Source organism: Hyperolius riggenbachi, chromosome 3 (genome assembly GCF_040937935.1).
Source record: "Hyperolius riggenbachi isolate aHypRig1 chromosome 3, aHypRig1.pri, whole genome shotgun sequence".
NCBI lineage: Eukaryota > Metazoa > Chordata > Amphibia > Anura > Hyperoliidae > Hyperolius > Hyperolius riggenbachi.
This window is the reverse complement of record NC_090648.1, coordinates 10,552,312-10,570,520: the sequence shown is the minus strand read 5'-3', so window position 1 is coordinate 10,570,520 and position 18,209 is coordinate 10,552,312. Positions and strand designations below refer to the sequence as shown.

Below are 18,209 nucleotides of genomic sequence, written 5' to 3'. Positions count from 1 at the left end.
CGGCCCATCATGCCGAAATGTTGCATTCCAAGAGCGTTGTGTGGCTTTGAGCATGATAGGTTCACGTGCACTTACGTCACTTTTTGACGCGTGCATGCGGATTTTTCATGCGTAACCAATAACGTTCCATCAATAGGTCAAAGGGCACGGGCTCTCCACATTTCCGGAAGGGGTGTGGCCTATAACAGCGAACCGGAAGTGCCGCTAGATGCACTTTTAAACGCTTCGCTGTCTTTCCAGCACTGTTGCACACTTCACCTTTGACAAAGCTTGGCGCAAGCCATGCGAAACGGTCGTTACCCATGCACCCAGTGGCACCCACCACCGCTGCCTCCCATTTCTACCCAGTCGAGCAAGACACCATGTTGGTATGTTTTTACTGCATGATTAATGTATGCACATCATGCCTTGTTGATGCACTTTAATCCATTTTAATGTGTCACCTTTTTGCACAATAAACACTATAGTGCCAGACTTTTTCTATGTCCTTTGATTGCTGAAAATTTGGTTTTGGTTCTGCCCACTTTATGTAACCTGGACACAAAGTCACTCAATGACCAATTTTGTGAGCTTTGGGGTCCTTGGCATCGATAATTTGTACTTTCCCATGAAATGAAACAAATCTGATTGACTGTTTGTGGCTCTGTCCCCTTTTCTGAATTTGAACCTCAGTGACCCAATGACCAACTGTACCAGGTTTGAGGCTTGTGCCATTAACAGTGCAAGAATGGCAGCAATTTTAATATTCTCCTTGAAAAGCGATATGTAATTTTTGATTGGCATTTTTAGGCTCCACCCACTTTTCTGAATATTAATCCCAGTCACCCAGTAACCAGCTGTGCAAAGTTTGAGAACCCTGCCTTTAACAGTGAAGAAAGGCTGCAGTTAACAATTTCCCAGAAAAATCTGTTTTTGACTCCACCCACTTTTTGTAACCTTGACACACAGTCACTCAATGACCAAGTTTGTGAGCTTTTGGGTTCCTGGCATCAAAATTCTGCTAATGCGCAATTGGGTAATGGCTCTTTACTCCTCCCCCAATGCCAAGGTAAGAGCTAATGGGGTTTTGTCTGAGGCTTTTGCAATACGTAATGGCACTAGGCAGGGCTGTCCTCCTTCCCCGCTCATATTTGCCCTATCTCTGGAACCCTTTTTGTGCATGGTAAGATCTAACCCGGACATTCAAGGGAGATCCTTTCCAAAGTCAACACATAAGATAGCCGCTTATGCTGATGATGATGTTATTTTACCTTACAAATCCCCACATCTCACTGCCTAACCTACTATCCGAGTTCCGCCTATACGGCCAACTGGCTAACCTCTCTATTAATTATGATAAGAGTGAGGCGCTGGGGGTGTTGCTCCCTAAGACTTTAGTAAACACACTACAGACTAATTTTCCATTCAAATGGCCTTCAAAGGCTCTTACATACCTTGGAGTGCACATAACCCCGCACCCTAAAGACCTGGTAGAAAGCAATTTCCACCCAGCTTTAGTGCGAATCAAACAAGAACTACAGAAATGGGACAAACCACATTTCTCCTGGTTAAAATGACTCTTATGCCATGGTTGTTATACTTATTTCAGACCCTACCCATCTTTATACCAGTCACATTCTTCAAACAACTGACTCTAGTTATTCTCTAAATTTATTTGGAAAGGCCGCAAATCTAGATTGAAGTACTCTCTTCAAACTGCTCCCAAAGAGGCCGGTGGTTTAGCGGTTCCAAATTCAAAACTGTATTATGCAGCGGCTGTGCTCATTCGTGTAATCCATTGGCACCGACAGCTTGAACAGAAGAGGTGGCTGGGCATGGAAGAGGAATTAATAAGCGGAAGCCTCAGTCTGATCCCCTGGCAATCTAGCTCTTTTAAAATTTCGAACCCGGCGGCCGCATTGATTGCTAGAGTTGGGCCGAACCTCCGATTTTAGGTTCGCGAACTTCCGCGGAAGGTTCGGTTCGTGTTAAAGTTCGCGAACCGCAATAGACTTCAATGGGGAGGCGAACTTTGAAAAAAAAAAAATGCTGGCCACAAAAGTGATGGAAAAGATGTTTCAAGGGGTCTAACACCTGGAGGGGGGCATGGCGGAGTGGGATACACGGCAAAAGTCCTCGGGAAAATTACGGATTTGACACACAGCAAGGTTTTAAGGGCAGAAATCACATTGCATTGCTAAATTGGAGGCCTAAAGTGCTTTAAAACATCTTGCATGTGTATACATCAATCAGGGAGTGTAATTAAGGTACTGCTTCACACTGACACACCAAACTCACCGTGTAACGCACCGCAAACAGCTGTTTGTGTAGTGACGGCTGTGCTGGACTGGTGCGCACCATGGCGAGAGTGCAGGTTTTCGTGGCTTTACAGCCCATATGGTCGCCTGGCTGATGAACAGAACAGGTATGCAGTGGCGGGTTCACTGAACAGAACAGGTATGCAGTGGTGGGTGGGTTCACAGAACAGGTATGCAGTGGCAGGTTCACAGAACAGGTATGCAGTGGCGGGTTCACTGAGCAGGTATACAGTGGCGGGTTCACTGAACACAACAGGTATGCAGTGGCGGGTTCACTGAACAGGAATACAGTGGCGGGTTCACTGAACAGAACAGGTATGCAGTGGCGGGTTCACTGAACAGTACAGGTATGCAGTGGCAGGTTCACTGAACAGGTATGCAGTGGTGGGTTTACTGAACAGGTATGCAGTGGTGGGTTCACAGAACAGGTATGCAGTGGCAGGTTCACTGAACAGGTATGCAGTGGTGGGTTCACTGAACAGAACAGGTATGCAGTGGCGGGTTCACTGAACAGTACAGGTATGCAGTGGCAGGTTCACTGAACAGGTATGCAGTGGTGGGTTCACTGAACAGGTATGCAGTGGCGGGTTCACTGAACAGAACAGGTATGCAGTGGTGGGTTCACAGAACAGGTATGCAGTGGCGGGTTCACTGAACAGGTATACAGTGGCGGGTTCACTGAACACAACAGGTATGCAGTGGCGGGTTCACTGAACAGGAATACAGTGGCGGGTTCACTGAACAGAACAGGTATGCAGTGGCGGGTTCACTGAACAGTACAGGTATGCAGTGGCAGGTTCACTGAACAGGTATGCAGTGGTGGGTTCACTGAACAGGTATGCAGTGGTGGGTTCACAGAACAGGTATGCAGTGGCAGGTTCACTGAACAGGTATGCAGTGGTGGGTTCACTGAACAGAACAGGTATGCAGTGGCGGGTTCACTGAACAGAACAGGTATGCAGTGGTGGGTGGGTTCACAGAACAGGTATGCAGTGGCAGGTTCACTGAACAGGTATGCAGTGGTGGGTTCACTGAACAGGTATGCAGTGGCGGGTTCACTGAACAGGTATGCAGTGGTGGGTTCACAGAACAGGTATGCAGTGGTGGGTTCACAGAACAGGTATGCAGTGGCAGGTTCACTGAACAGGTATGCAGTGGTGGGTTCATAGTACAGGTATGCAGTGGTGGGTTCACAGAACAGGTATGCAGTGGCAGGTTCACTGAAAAGGTATGCAGGTATCCAGTGGGCTCACTGAACAGAACAGGTATGGTGGGCTCACTGAACAGAACAGGTATGCAGCCAGGAACAAGCTAAGCCTAACTAATCTTTCCCTATGAGAGACAGTCTGCAGCAGCTCGCCCTACTCTCACTAACGCAGGCACACGAGTGAGCGTAATGGCCGCCGCTGCCTGCCTTTTATTGGGGGGGAGTGGCTCCAGGGGCTAGTGTAGCCTAATTGGCTACACTGGGCCTGCTGACTGTGATGTAGAGGGTCAAAGTTGACCCTCATGGTGCATTATGGGGCGAACCGAACTTCCGCAAAAGTTCGCCTGCGGGACGCGAACACGAACCACTGAAGTTCGCATGGAACCGTTCGCAGGCGAACCGTTCGGCCCAACTCTATTGATTGCACAAACTCTTAAAGTGCTCTCTAATTATAGAGCTCTTCCCCACATTTCCCCTTGGCCATTGCCCCTCCTTCCCATCTTGGGCAACCCAGCATTTCCCTTGGGGCTTCATCCTCTGAGTTATGGGCCGTGGAGAACTGTACAACCTCTTAGAGCACACCATTTGATGCAAGACGGGGCTTGGACTCCCTTACCTTCTTTAAAGGTTACATTAAATTCTCCTAACTTAGACCACTGGAGCTGGTCTAAATTTAAACATTTCTTAATGAGGCAAGGATCAAGAGATCATTTAACCACCTGAGCGGTCTGGACGAGCTGAGCTCGTCCAACACCGCCGGAGGTCGCCGCTCAGGCCCTGCTGGGCCGATTTTAATCAAATAAAGTGCAGCACACGCAGCCGGCACTTTGCCAGCCGCGTGTGCTGCCTGATCGCCGCCGCTCTGCGGCGATTCGCCGCGAGCAGCGGCGAAAGAGGGCCCCCCTAGCCGCCTGAGCCCTGCGCAGCCGGAACAAAAAGTTCCGGCCAGCGCTAAGGGCTGGATCGGAGGCGGCTGACGTCAGGACGTCGGCTGACGTCGATGACGTCACTCCGCTCGTCGCTATGGCGACGATATAAGCAAAACAAGGAAGGCCGCTCATTGCGGCCTTCCTTGTTTATTCTGGGCGCCGGAGACGATCGGAAGATCGCCTCCGGAGCGCCCTCTAGTGGGCTTTCATGCAGCCAACTTTCAGTTGGCTGCATGAAATAGTTTTTTTTTTATTTGAAAAAAACCCTCCCGCAGCCACCCTGGCGATTTAATCAGAACGCCAGGGTGGTTAAACAGATCTCTTACAACTTTTGAGCAAACGTGCATGAACACAGGACCAATTACGGGCATGATATCACTGGTATACTCTCTGCTCAATGACATTGATGAGCCCTCCACTGATTTGAAGCAAAAATGGGAGACTGATCTTAACACTTCCTTTACTGATCGGCAATGGAAGAAAATACTGATCTTTGCTCACAAGTCGTCAATCTCATCGAGCAGCCAAGAGGCTGGTTATAAAATTTTTACCCGCTGGTACCTCACTCCCTCCAGACTTCACACGATGTACCCATCTTCTTCTCCTACTTGTTGGAGATGTGGGGTGGATCCTGGTGCTCTGCTGCATATATTCTGGTCCTGCCCAATGCTATCACACTTTTGGCTAGAAGTTCGCACTCAAATGCAGGTCCTAACGGACTACCTCCCCCCAGACTCTCCAGAATTCTTCCTACTCCACCATAACTCATGGTCCATTAAAAAATATAAAAAATCGCTCACTAGGCACCTAGTAAACGCAGCTAAAGTACTTATTGCTAGACGGTGGAAGTCCACCAAACCTCCTAATATACGAGACTGGTTTTGGGAGATAGATACATTTCAGCAGCTAGAGGATCTGACCTCTTCCTTACATGGAAGAGAAGAACAGTTCTGGAAGACGTGGTTCGGTTCTGGTGGTCTGAATATAAAGAGTTGCCTCAATATACCTCCCTCTCCACGGGTTAAACAAAAACTCCCTTGATGGTGCCTTATGGTCAGGTGGCAGTTCCCCCCTTGTTTGAACCCCTGGCATGATATTTTACGGCTAGGCGCCCTTTGGCTGGCAGCGTCCCCTTCTTACTCCACTGATTTACTCCTCTTCTCTTTATTCTCTTCTCTCTAGTTCTATCTCAATAAAGTCGGTCTATCTTTCCGGCTCCGAAAATCCAACTGCATTCTACTGAAGCTAATCGGTCCCATGTCAATGCAGGTAGTCCATGTGCTGGCGTCCTATGGGACGCTGGACTACCATTTCACAAGTACATGGTTATAAGATGGTGTTATGTCATATTTTATGTGTAGTTTTATATCCGTCGACCGATGTGTTTGCCTATGTAAGAGTCAATAGTATACTTTATACCTATTTGTACCTCCTTTTATCCTGATACATATGTTTTCTAGTATAATGGGTGTACCTGTTTACTCTGTTTAACTCATTCTGTTAAAAAATTCCTTTTAAATAAAGAATCTTCAACAAAAAAAAATTCTGCTAATGGAAGCACTTTATCCAGCAAAGAAATCTGATTGGCTGTGTTTGGCTCCGCCCCTTTACTGAATTTGAACCCCAGACACTTAACGACCGACTGTAGCAGGTTTGAGGCCTCTGCCATTAACAGTGTAAGAATGGCTGCAGTTTTAATATTCCCCTTGAAAATCAATAGGTGAATTTTGATTGGCTCTTGTAGGCTCCACCTACTTTTCCGAATATTAATCTCAGTCACCCAGTGACCAACTGTGTGAAGTTTGAGAACCCTGCCATTAACAGTGTAAGAAAAACTGCAGTTTATATTTTCCAATGTAAAAAGTTAGTTGTTTTTGGCTCCGCCCACTATTTCTAACCTTAACATACAGTCACTCAATGACCAAGTTTATGAGCTTTGGGGTCCTTGCAGGGGCGTACCTAGAAATCCCCGGGCCCCCCTGCATAAAAAAAAAAATCCGCCCCCCCCCCCTAGCTCAGGGACTTTTGGGGGGCAGGAGGGGTCGCAGCATAAAAGGAGAGCGTGGCAGATCGGTAGGGAGGGGGGAAGTTCCCCCCCCCCTCCCTCACCTCAGACTCTCCTCTCAGTGCTTCCCTCCTGCAATCATTGGTGGCAGCGGGCAGCAGCAGCGGCGGCGGCAGGCTGAATACATTACCTCCTTCTCACCGGAGCTCTTCCGTTCTCTAAGAGCAACTTCCTGTTTACACTGGAAGTTGCATGAAGCTCTTAGAGAACGGAAGAGCTCCGGCGAGAAGGAGGTAATGTATTCAGCCTGCCGCCGCCGCCGCTGCCCGCTGCCACCAATGATTGCAGGAGGGGGAGCGCTGAGAGGAGAGCCGAGGTGAGGGGGGGGGAGAATTTCCCCCCTCCCCACCGATCTGCCACACTCTCCTCTTATGCTGCGACCCCTCCTGTCCCCCAAAAGTCTCTGAGCGGGCCCTAGGGGGGCCCCGGGCCCTCCCACAACAGCAGGGGTCGCATCCCCTATTGTTACGCCAGTGGGTCCTTGGCATAAATAAGTTGCATTTTGCCATTGAAATTAAACAAATCTGATTGGCTGTATTTGGCCCGCTCCCTTCAGAATTTACACCCCAGTCTCCCAGTGACTGACTGTACCAGATTTTAGGCCTCTGCCATTAAGAGTGCATGATTGGCAGCAATGTAAATATTCCCCTTGAAAATCAAAAGGTGAATTTTGATTGGCTGCTGTAGGCTCCACCCACTTTCCTGAATATTAGTCCCAGTCACCCAGTGACCAACTGTGTCAAGTTTGAGAACCCTGCCAATAACAGAATGGCTGAAATCAATCTAACAAATCTGATTGGCTGTTTGTAGCTCCACTCCTTTAGTGAATTTGGACCCCAGTCACCCAATGACTGACTGTATCAGGTTTGAGGCCTCTGCCATTAACAGTGTAAGAATGGTAGCAATGGGAATATTTTCCTTGAAAATAAAAAAAATAATCAAAGGTCAATTTTGATTGGCTGTTGTAGGCTCCACCCACATTTCTGAATATTCATCCCAGTCACCCAGTGGCCAATTGTGTAAAGTTTGGGAACCCTGCCATGTTAAAAATTTAGTTGTTGGCACCGGACACTTTTTCTAACCTTGACATACAGTCACTCAATTATCAAGTTTATCAGCTTTGGGGTCCTTGGTATCAATACTTTGTATATTCCCATTGAAAAATAAACAAATATGGCTGTTTGTGGCTCCGCCCCCTTTCTGAATTTGAACCCTAATCACCCAATGACTGACTGTATCAGGTTTGAGGCATTTGCTATTAACAGTATAATATTCCCTTTGAAAATCAAAAGGTGAATTTTGATTGGCTGTTGTAGGCTACACCCATTTTCTTGAATCTTAATTGCATTCGCCCAGTGACCAAGTGTGCCAAGTTTGAGAACCCTGCGATTAACAGTCTAAGAATGGCTGCAGTTTACATTTTCCCATTTAAAATGAATGGCTGAAATTTGATTGGCTGTGTTATGCTCCTCCCATTTTTCCTGGATTCGTAACCTCGGTCACCAAGTGACTAACTGTGCCAAGTGTGGGGACTCTGGCTTGATTACTGTGAGAATGGCAGCCTTTTACATTTTTTCCTTGACTTGAATGGGTGGAATCTGATTTGCTGTTTGTAGCTCCGCCCAGGTGTGCAGGGGGGCCGCGAGACCCCAGAACATATCATCCCAGGTAGTAAGGTATCTGTGTACCAAGTTTCGTTCACATCGGTCAAGCCGTTTTCGCGTGATTGCGGCACACACACACACACACACACACATACACACACACACACACTGTACACACACACACACACACACACACACACACACACACACACACACACACACACACACATACCCACACACATACATACATACATACAATTTTATGTATATAGATTATGTTTCCCACTAGGCACATTTTTTGTGGTTACTATTAGAGATGTCGGCGAACGGTTCCAGAACCGTTCGCTGGCAAACCCCTCACCCTGTACTACTTCCGGGTCACTATGACCTGTAGTAGTACGGCTGCACTGGGCTGGTGGTGCACATCATTGATTGCGCACCCATTGCCGGGCACTTTCTGCGCATGTGCGTGACGTCATAAGTCACTGTCACGCTCATGCGCAGAGAGTGCCCGACAACAGGCGCGCGATCGAAGACGCGCACCGCCGGCCCAGCGCAGCCGTATTACTACGGGTCATAGCGACCCGGAAGTAGTACAGCAACATAGTGGTTCGAGGGTGAACTGTTTGCTCACATCTCTATTTACTATTGGCCTGAGGAAGCGGGAAATTGCCCACAAAACGTGTTGGATGACCCTACTATGTGCAATAATATTTGAAAAGAACATTGAGCCTGTTGCACGTAACAGCAGTTATATTGGCGTACACAGACAATACACAGGAATATTACCCTTATGTCTGGCAGCAAGTACTGGGAGTTACACTATTAGTGCAACCTACTGAACTTGAGTAGTGTGACCGTTGCTACAGTAACAAGCATTGCTAAAGAGAATTACCATTAAATACGGGAGGTCGTGCTAATAGCGTAGCTTGCTGTACTCGCTGGCGGGAGTAAGGGTAATATTGCAGTGCGTTGTCTGTACACGCCAATGTTACCGCAGCTCATACATGCATCGGCCCGCTGAGTCATATTGGCTATATTTAGATCTCTGGGAGAGATAAGCCAACCATGTCTCTCCTTTTTAAACTTTTTAGCAAGGCTTGGTGTACAGAGGCGCCAGAGTAGAATAAAAACGTTTAAAAACCGTCTAAAAGAGGGGGATGTTCAGGTGGACTTACCTCCCTCAAAAATATAAAACTCAATTGAGTCACAATATATCAATACAAAAATATTTTATTGAACTCCACTTAGTGCAACGCGTTTCGCAGGTGTGGTCCTGCTTCATCAGGCAAACAGGAGTATAACTCAATGGGTCTAGATGCAGAAGTGAGCGCTCATGTATTGATATATTGTGACTCAATTGAGTTTTATATTTTTGAGGGAGGTAAGTCCACCTGAACATCCCCCTCTTTTAGACGGTTTTTAAACGTTTTTATTCTACTCTGGCGCCTCTGTACACCAAGCCTTGCTGAAATCTTGAGTCCACCCTCGGTGGAGGGGTGCTACCCCATTTCCTATCTACAGAGAGCGACATCTTAAAAACCTGAGTGGGGTCAGGTTCTAATACTCCCCACCTGCACTTGAAGTGGTTGCCTATGGGTAACCCATGTTTGTGAGTATATCTAAATATTTTGCTTTTAACCACAACCAACTTAACAATACTACACCATATCGGGCTCTCGATTTCTCTTTGTTCTTCCAAGCATACTCCTTTTTAAACTGTTTTTAATTCATGTATTACTTTGGGTGCCTCCACCCACTCATATCCTTATAAACCTGCATTTAAAATTTTACAATTTTCTTGCGATAGTGGTCCTGTAACATCGAGCCGCCATACACTGTTGTCATGGTTGCCGGCATAATTCCTAAAATAAAAAGTTGCAGACAGACACTGATAGATAATATGTAATAGAACTCTTATATAGGGATGATGTATGTTTCAAAGGTTTGTGTAATAAAGTTATATTATTCTTGAAACTCTTCAGCCCTCCTGTGTCTTCAGTCTATACACAGGTTCTTACGATGGAACGCCTGGAAAACCGCTGTGTGCCTCAGAGCAGCTGCAACTTTACCGGGAGTGCATCTGTCGGGATAGTAAGGCTGGCCAAAACCGTCACCTGTTGCAGCACGGACTTCTGCATTCCAGAATTACCCCTAGGTGACACCATAAGTCATGTCTGAATGTTTAAAACTAAAGTAAACTTTCCCAAACAAATTGTACACTGGGCGCTCACTCCTCCCGTCCTCCACACCAAGTTATATGAACAACAACACTTATCACTGGTGATGGCTGAACCTTTTGCCAGGAAAAAAATTCCCGGCGAACTTCCACTATTCGCATTTAACGAGAACTTTTTTGTCAAAAGTTTGTGTTCATATTTCACATTGAAGTCAATGGCTGCCGACGTTAGTGGTTATTATTATTATTATTTATTTATTTATAAAGCGCCAACATATTCCGTGGCACTGTACAATGTAAAAAAACAAACAAGGGATACATAATGATACAGACAATGATATACATCAAATATGAAAACTGGTACAAAATACAGAACTGGTGATTAGTTACAATAGCAAATTTAACATGATGACTAAAATGTATAAATGTCTAACAGAGTGCAAGAAATTAAAATAACAGTCCATGACACAAAAGGGTGAGAGCCCTGCCCTTGCGAGCTTACAATCTAAAGGAATGGGGTGGAAACAAGAGGTGAGGAAGTATACAGTATATGTACAGGCAGTGCGCAATTAGGTTATTTAGTAAGGAGTAAATGTAGATGCGAGGTTGAAGGGTACATGGCCTAAGCTAGAGAATTTGCTTGTTGGAAAAGGTGAGTTATGAGGGAGCGTTTAAAGATTTTAAAGGTGGCAGAGTGGCTGATGTGCTGTGGAAGGGCATTCCAGAGGAGGGGTGAGGCACGTGAGAAGTCTTTACATGTGAATGTGAGGAAGTAATTGTAGAAGAGGATAAAAGAAGCTTGTGTGCAGATCTGAGATTGCGGTTGGGTTGATATCTGGAAACTATTGAGGAGATGTACAGGGGAGAGAGATTGTGGAGAGCTTTGTACGTTAGGGTTAAGAGTTTGAACTGGATCCTATGGTTGATTGGTAGCCAGTGAAGAGCGAGTCAAGCAGCAGAGTTCAGTACAGATTGGAGCGGTGTTAGTCGGTTAGTTGGAAGACCACCAAGCAGTATATTGCAATAGTCCAAATGAGATATAACAAGAGCATGTATGTGAGAAAACGCGGAAAAGCCGCCGCGAGTACTCAGAGTAAAGCGGCTGATTCTGCGTTCAACATGGCAGCTTGCGCGCATGGGCCTACCACTAGCAGTATGGCTGAACGCGGGGAAACTGCCGCATGCTCTGACAGCGGTGCGGCTGGCCCCGCGTTCAAACCAGCAGATGCTTTACAACACATGTCTGGTGTGGCTGGGACTGATAGTCCACACAGGTTCAGAAGGACGCGCGCGCGCTGAGAGGCAGAGCCTTTATGACAGTCAAAAGGGTGTCAGCTGATCCAGCCGATCAGCTGACAATTCTATCAGGTTTCATTGGTCCAGCACTTAGGGGAGGTGCTGGAGAGCGCTTGTGTATATATACTGGGTGCTGGTCATTTCTCTGGTGTCTGGCGTTGCGATCACTACGTGGTAGCACTCAGACCTTGTCAGTATCTGTGATATTATCTGTGTTATTATCTAGACCAGTTCCTGGGTGTTGATGATCAAGGACCTCACACCTCAGTCTAGGGAAAACTGTATATTATCTGTGTCATTATCTAGACCAGTTCCTGGGTGTTGATGATCAAGGACCTCACACCTCAGTCTAGGGAAAACTGTATATTATCTGTGTCATTATCTAGACCAGTTCCTGGGTGTTGATGATCAAGGACCTCACACCTCAGACTAGGAATTAGCGTTACCATCTAGTTATACTCAGACCAGTTCCGGGGTGTTGATGATCAAGGAGCTCACACCCAAGACTAGGCATTGTTGATTATTTGTTATTACCTTCTGCTTTCCTGACTACTCTTCTGATCTCTGATTAGGTACTTCGCTATATCTGATACTCTGTTGCCAAACTCTGCTTGTCTTAGGATTCCGCATCTGTCTCCTGTCTCTGTCCCTGATCTGTCTGTCTGTTGCTGACCCGGCTTGTCCGACCTCGAGAGCTATCTCCTCAGTCTAGAGATAGCTCACAGACCTGGGGGTGACACCCTTCCTTGGTGTCACTCACACTCTGTCCTTCCCACTCCTAGCCTGACCCCTCCCTCGGGAGAGTCTCAGGCTTGCGGAAGGAACGTGTTACTGTGCAGTACTCCTTACTGCTGTGCACCTGCTCCTCAGGTGCAGTCCTCAAAGTATTTCCATTGCACCAAACACTTATATTACTCAGGTGTCCAGAGGTTAGAGATATATCTGATTATCGGTGATACTGCAGATCATCAATAATCGGGTATATATCTGTATTCTCGGTGATACTGTAGATCACCGGTAATCAGACCCTCTCTGTGTTACACCGATCGTTACAGAACGCCAGACCCAAAAATGCAAATGGACGCACACACCGACTGTCTGGGCGCACTTACCACTTCGGTGGATACCATCAACCAAGTGCTGGGTAGTCACCGGGCGTTAATTGACGCTTTGTCCGGGTCTTTACAAACCCTCCAGATGGCTGTGGATGATGTGCGATCTCCTCCTAGCACAGACATACGTATGCCTGTACCTGAAAAATTTTCTGGTCACAGATCTGATTTCTGAAATTTTAGGAGTAGAGTGTTATCATACTTTGAGTTGAGACCTAGATCTTCAGGAACTATGGCCCAAAAGGTCACATTTATTAAGACTTTGTTATCAGGCGATTCTCAGACCTGGGCGTACAGTCTACCTGCTGGAGACTTAGCCCTAACCTCTGTAGATGAATTTTTCAAAGCCATGGCAATAATTTACGACGATCCAGACATTGCCTCGATTTCTGAGCGGAAGCTCAAATTGTTACGTCAAGGCAAGAGTCGGGTCGAGGAGTATGCTGCTGAATTCAGAAGGTGGTCAGTATCAGCCAGGTGGGACACCTTTGCCCTGTTAGATTGTTTCTTATCAGGGTTGTCAGATGAGGTCTCTGATCTTATGTTAAGTCAGCCTGAACCTAAGACCATTGATGAGGCCATTTCATCGGCCATCAGGATCGACCGTAGGCTACGTAGAAACAGACCCGGGGTAGAAACCATGTAAGGATGGTGTCCTACGCTGCGCCTCCTGTAACTCCACCTCCTCCCGTTTTGCCTCCACCCGAGCCAATGCAGATTGTTCGGTCAAAGTTGTCTCAAGTGGAGCGGAGACGCAGGATTTCAGAGCAGTTATGTCTTTATTGTGCAGAGGGGGGTCATAGAGTACAGAATTGCCCTAAGAAATCGGGAAACGCTACTGCCTAGGAGTAGTTGGGGGTAATACCCTAGGCGTACAACTTTTACCCCTAGATGATAAAAGGTTGCTTCTTCCTTGTACGATTACATGGGAAGATAAATCTGAAGTCACTGAGGCCTTCATTGATTCGGGCTCAGCGGCTAATTTTATGGATTACGAATTTGCTAGGAAATTGGGTATTCCGCTCACCCCGGTAACACCACCTATTCAAGTTACGGCAGTGGATGATTCCCCCTAGAGTTGAGCTGAAATTTTCGTAATTTCGCATTACTATAATTACGCATGCGAAATTTGCGATTACGATGCGAAATTAGCGTAGCGAAATTGCCATTAAAATCGTAATTGAAAATACCGTAAGCGTAATTTTCAACGCGAAATTTCGCGTTTCGGTCATGCCGTAATTTCGCATTAAACGCTACCGTAATTTCGCTTTAAACCTTAACGCTCCGTATAATATAAAAAAGCCGCCGACTTTAAGGGTTAATAGCAAAGCCCCCTTAAATGCTAAGAGCCTCAAATTTGGAGAATATATTAAGGAGATCAGGAGGAATAAGAGGAAAAATTTTTTTTTCAAAAAGACCTTATAGTTTTTGAGAAAATCGATGTTAAAGTTTCAAAGTAAAAATGTATACATTTAAAAACCCGCCGACTTTAACGGTTAATAGCAAAGCCTGCTTAAAGTTTAGGAACACCAAATTCCTAGGGTATATTAAGGGGATCAGTGGGAATAAGAGGAAAAATTTTTTTTTCAAAAAGACCTTATAGTTTTTGAGAAAATCGATTTTTAAGTTTCAAGGGCAAAAATGTCTTTTAAATGCGGAAAATGTCAGTTTTTTTTGCACAAGTAACAATAGTGTATTATTTTCATAGATTCCCCCAAGTGGGAAGAGTTTTACTTACTTCGTTCTGAGTGTGGGAAATATAAAAAAAAAACGACGTGGGGTCCCCCCTCCCAGACCTCTTTAACCCCTTGTCCCCCATGCAGGCTGGGATAGCCAGAATGCGGAGCACCGGCCGCGTGGGGCTCCGCACCCTGACTATACCAGCCCGCATGGTCCATGGATTGGGGGGTCTCGGAAGGGGAGGGGCAGCCAAGCTTTCCCCTCCCCCTCCGAGCCCTTGTCCAATCCAAGGACAAGGGGCTCTTCTCCACCTCCGATGGGCGGTGGAGGTGGAGGCCGCGATTTCCTGGGGGGGGGGTTCATGGTGGAATCTGGGAGTCCCCTTTAAAAAGGGGTCCCCCAGATGCCCACCCCCCCTCCCAGGAGAAATGAGTATAGAGGTACTTGTACCCCTTACCCATTTCCTTTAAGAGTTAAAAGTAAATAAACACACAAACACATAGAAAAAGTATTTTAATTGAACAAAAAACATAACCACGAAAAAAGTCCTTTAATATTCTTAATTAACCATTAATACTTACCTGTCCCTTTAAATAAATGATCCCTCGCAATATCCTCGGAAATGTTCTATCAGTTACAATGTAACAAAGTTATTGCAATGTAACAACTTTGTTACATTGTAACTACGCCGCACCCGACGTCACTCACCGCCGCCGCCGCCACCGCGTCTGCGCTGCAGGACCCGACAGAGCTCTGAGCTATAGCTCAGAGCTCTCGAAAGCATCTTTGTATTTGGGCTCCAAGGAGCCCCATTGGTCCTTAGCAGACCAATGGGGTTCCTTCAAATCAGAAGGAACCCCATTGGTCTGCTAAGGACCAATGGGGCTTCTTGGAGCCCAAATACAAAGATGCTTTCGAGAGCTCTGAGCTATAGCTCAGAGCTCTGTCGGGTCCTGCAGCACAGACGCGGCGGCAGCGGCGGCGGTGAGTGACGTCGGGTGCGGCGTAGTTACAATGTAACAAAGTTGTTACATTGCAATAACTTTGTTACATTGTAACTGATAGAACATTTCCGAGGATATTGCGAGGGATCATTTATTTAAAGGGACAGGTAAGTATTAATGGTTAATTAAGAATATTAAAGGACTTTTTTCGTGGTTATGTTTTTTGTTCAATTAAAATACTTTTTCTAAGTGTCTGTGTGTTTATTTACTTTAACTCTTAAAGGAAATGGGTATGGGGTACAAGTACCTCTATACTCATTTCTCCTGGGAGGGGGGGTGGGCATCTGGGGGACCCCTTTTTAAAGGGGACTCCCAGATTCCACCATGAACCTCCCCCCCAGGAAATCGCGGCCTCCACCTCCACCGCCCATTGGAGGTGGAGAAGAGCCCCTTGTCCTTGGATTGGACAAGGGCTCGGAGGGGGAGGGGAAAGCTTGGCTGTCCCTCCCCTTCCGAGACCCCCCAATCCATGGACCATGCGGGCTGGTATAGTCAGGGTGCGGAGCCCCACGCGGCCGGTGCTCCGCATTCTGGCTATCCCAGCCTGCATGGGGGACAAGGGGTTAAAGAGGTCTGGGACGGGGGACCCCACGTCGTTTTTTTTTTATATTTCCCACACTCAGAACGAAGTAAGTAAAACTCTTCCCACTTGGGGGAATCTATGAAAATAAAACACTATTGTTACCTGTGCAAAAAAAACTGACATTTTCCGCATTTAAAAGACATTTTCGCCCTTGAAACTTAAAAATCGATTTTCTCAAAAACTATAAGGTCTTTTTGAAAAAAATTTTTTTCCTCTTATTCCCACTGATCCCCTTAATATACCCTGGGAATTTGGTGTTCCTAAACTTTAAGCAGGCTTTGCTATTAACCGTTAAAGTCGGCGGGTTTTTAAATGTTTACATTTTTCCTTTGAAACTTTAACATCGATTTTCTCAAAAACTATAAGGTCTTTTTGAAAAAAAAAATTTCCTCTTATTCCTCCTGATCTCCTTAATATATTCTCCAAATTTGAGGCTCTTAGCATTTAAGGGGGCTTTGCTATTAACCCTTAAAGTCGGCGGCTTTTTTATATTACACGGAGCGTTACGGTTTAAGTTTAACGCGAAATTACGGTAGCGTTTAATGCGAAATTATGGCATGATACGACTGTAATGCGAAAATTACGCGAAAATTACGCTTACGTGAAATTTCGCGAAATCCTTCTTCATTACGATTATGTACTTACGGCCATAATCGTAATTACACTAATTACGCGAAATTTCGCAAAATCGTAATTAGGTCATTACGCTCATCTCTAATTCCCCCCTGCAACGTAACCGTCCTCTGTCTCAGACACCAGAGGTGGGAGTCACTATAGGGGTGCTGCATAGGGAGAAGTTGCATTTTTTTGTGTTACACATGACAACCTCCACTATCATCCTTGGCATGCCTTGGTTACACCTTCACTCCCCTCAGATGAATTGGGCCACTGGTCAGTTAACAAGCTGGTCAGCCCATTGCTTTCATCATTGTTTAGTGAGGGTGACCTTGGGTCAGACCAGGATTCATGTGGAGGGAGTACCGGAACAATATTCTGAATTTTCAGATGTGTTTTGTCCCAAAGCTGCAGATAAACTACGTCCACATCGCCCCTTCGATTGCCCCATCGATCTCCGATCTGGTTGTATGCCCCCTAGAGGTCATCTCTACAATTTGTCTGGGCCGGAAAAAGTGGCCATGCGAGAGTACATCCGTGAAAACTTAGCTAAGGGTTTCATTCGCCCTTCCCGGTCGCCTGCCAGAGCAGGTTTCTTTTTTGTAAAGAAAAAAGACGGAGGCCTTCGGCCATGCATTGATTACCGGGGCCTGAATAAAATCACAGTAAAAAAATCGCTATCCATTGCCTTTGATAGACGATTTATTCACGCAGGTTACCAATGCTAAGATTTTCTCGAAGTTGGATTTGCGGGGTGCATACAACCTGGTGCGGATCAGAGAGGGCGATGAGTGGAAGACGGCCTTTAACACACCCGATGGGCATTACGAGTACCTGGTGATGCCCTTCGGGTTGTGTAACGCCCCAGCCGTCTTTCAGGAACTCATTAATGAAGTATTCAGGGAGGTGTTGGGTAAATTTGTCCTGGTATATCTGGATGATATACTAATCTTCTCAGATAACCTCTCTGAGCACAGGGCTCATGTCAAATTTGTGCTGCACAAGTTAAGACAGAACATGCTTTATGCTAAAATGGAGAAATGCATTTTTGAGGTAACCTCTGTCACTTTTCTGGGGTACATAATTTCCACTTCGGGCCTTTCTATGGATCCTGCCAAAGTCTCTGCTGTCCTGGAATGGCCTCAGCCAGTGGGACTAAAATCTCTCCAGAGATTTTTAGGATTCGCTAATTACTATAGAAGGTTCATAAAGGGGTACTCCACAGTCATAGCACCCCTCACCAGTCTCACAAAGAAAGGGGCAGATACCAACCACTGGTCCCCCGAAGCTCTGGCTGCTTTCTCCACTTTAAAATAATTGTTTTGCTCTGCACCCATTTTGAGACACGTCGACACCTCCTATCCCTTTATTGTGGAGGTGGACGCCTCGGGGGTAGGGGCTGTGCTGTCTCAGCGTTCTGGGTTGCAGGGAAGATTACACCCGTGTGTCTATTTCTCTCATAGGTTTTCACCAGCAGAGAAAAACTACGATATAGGCAACAGGGAGCTCCTAGCCATTAAGTTGGCCTTCGAAGAATGGCGTCATTGGCTAGAAGGAGCAGAACATACGATTACCGTTTACACTGATCACAAAAATTTGGAATACATTGAAGGGGCTAAGAGATTGAGTCCCCGTCAG

At 46.2% G+C, this 18,209-nt stretch overlaps 1 protein-coding gene across 1 annotated transcript in view; it reads left to right on the top strand.

Annotated features, from left to right (window-relative positions):
* The first annotated feature begins 1,000 nt into the window (after nucleotides 1-1,000).
* LOC137560852 (phospholipase A2 inhibitor gamma subunit B-like) overlaps nucleotides 1,001-18,209 on the top strand; it is a 44,021-nt gene continuing 26,812 nt past the window's right edge. Inside the window, exons 1-2 of the mRNA XM_068272007.1 lie at nucleotides 1,001-1,048; nucleotides 10,105-10,260. Of these exons, the coding sequence (XP_068128108.1) occupies nucleotides 10,125-10,260 (136 nt within the window). The 5' untranslated portion in view covers nucleotides 1,001-1,048; nucleotides 10,105-10,124. The remainder of the gene's footprint in view (nucleotides 1,049-10,104; nucleotides 10,261-18,209) is intronic.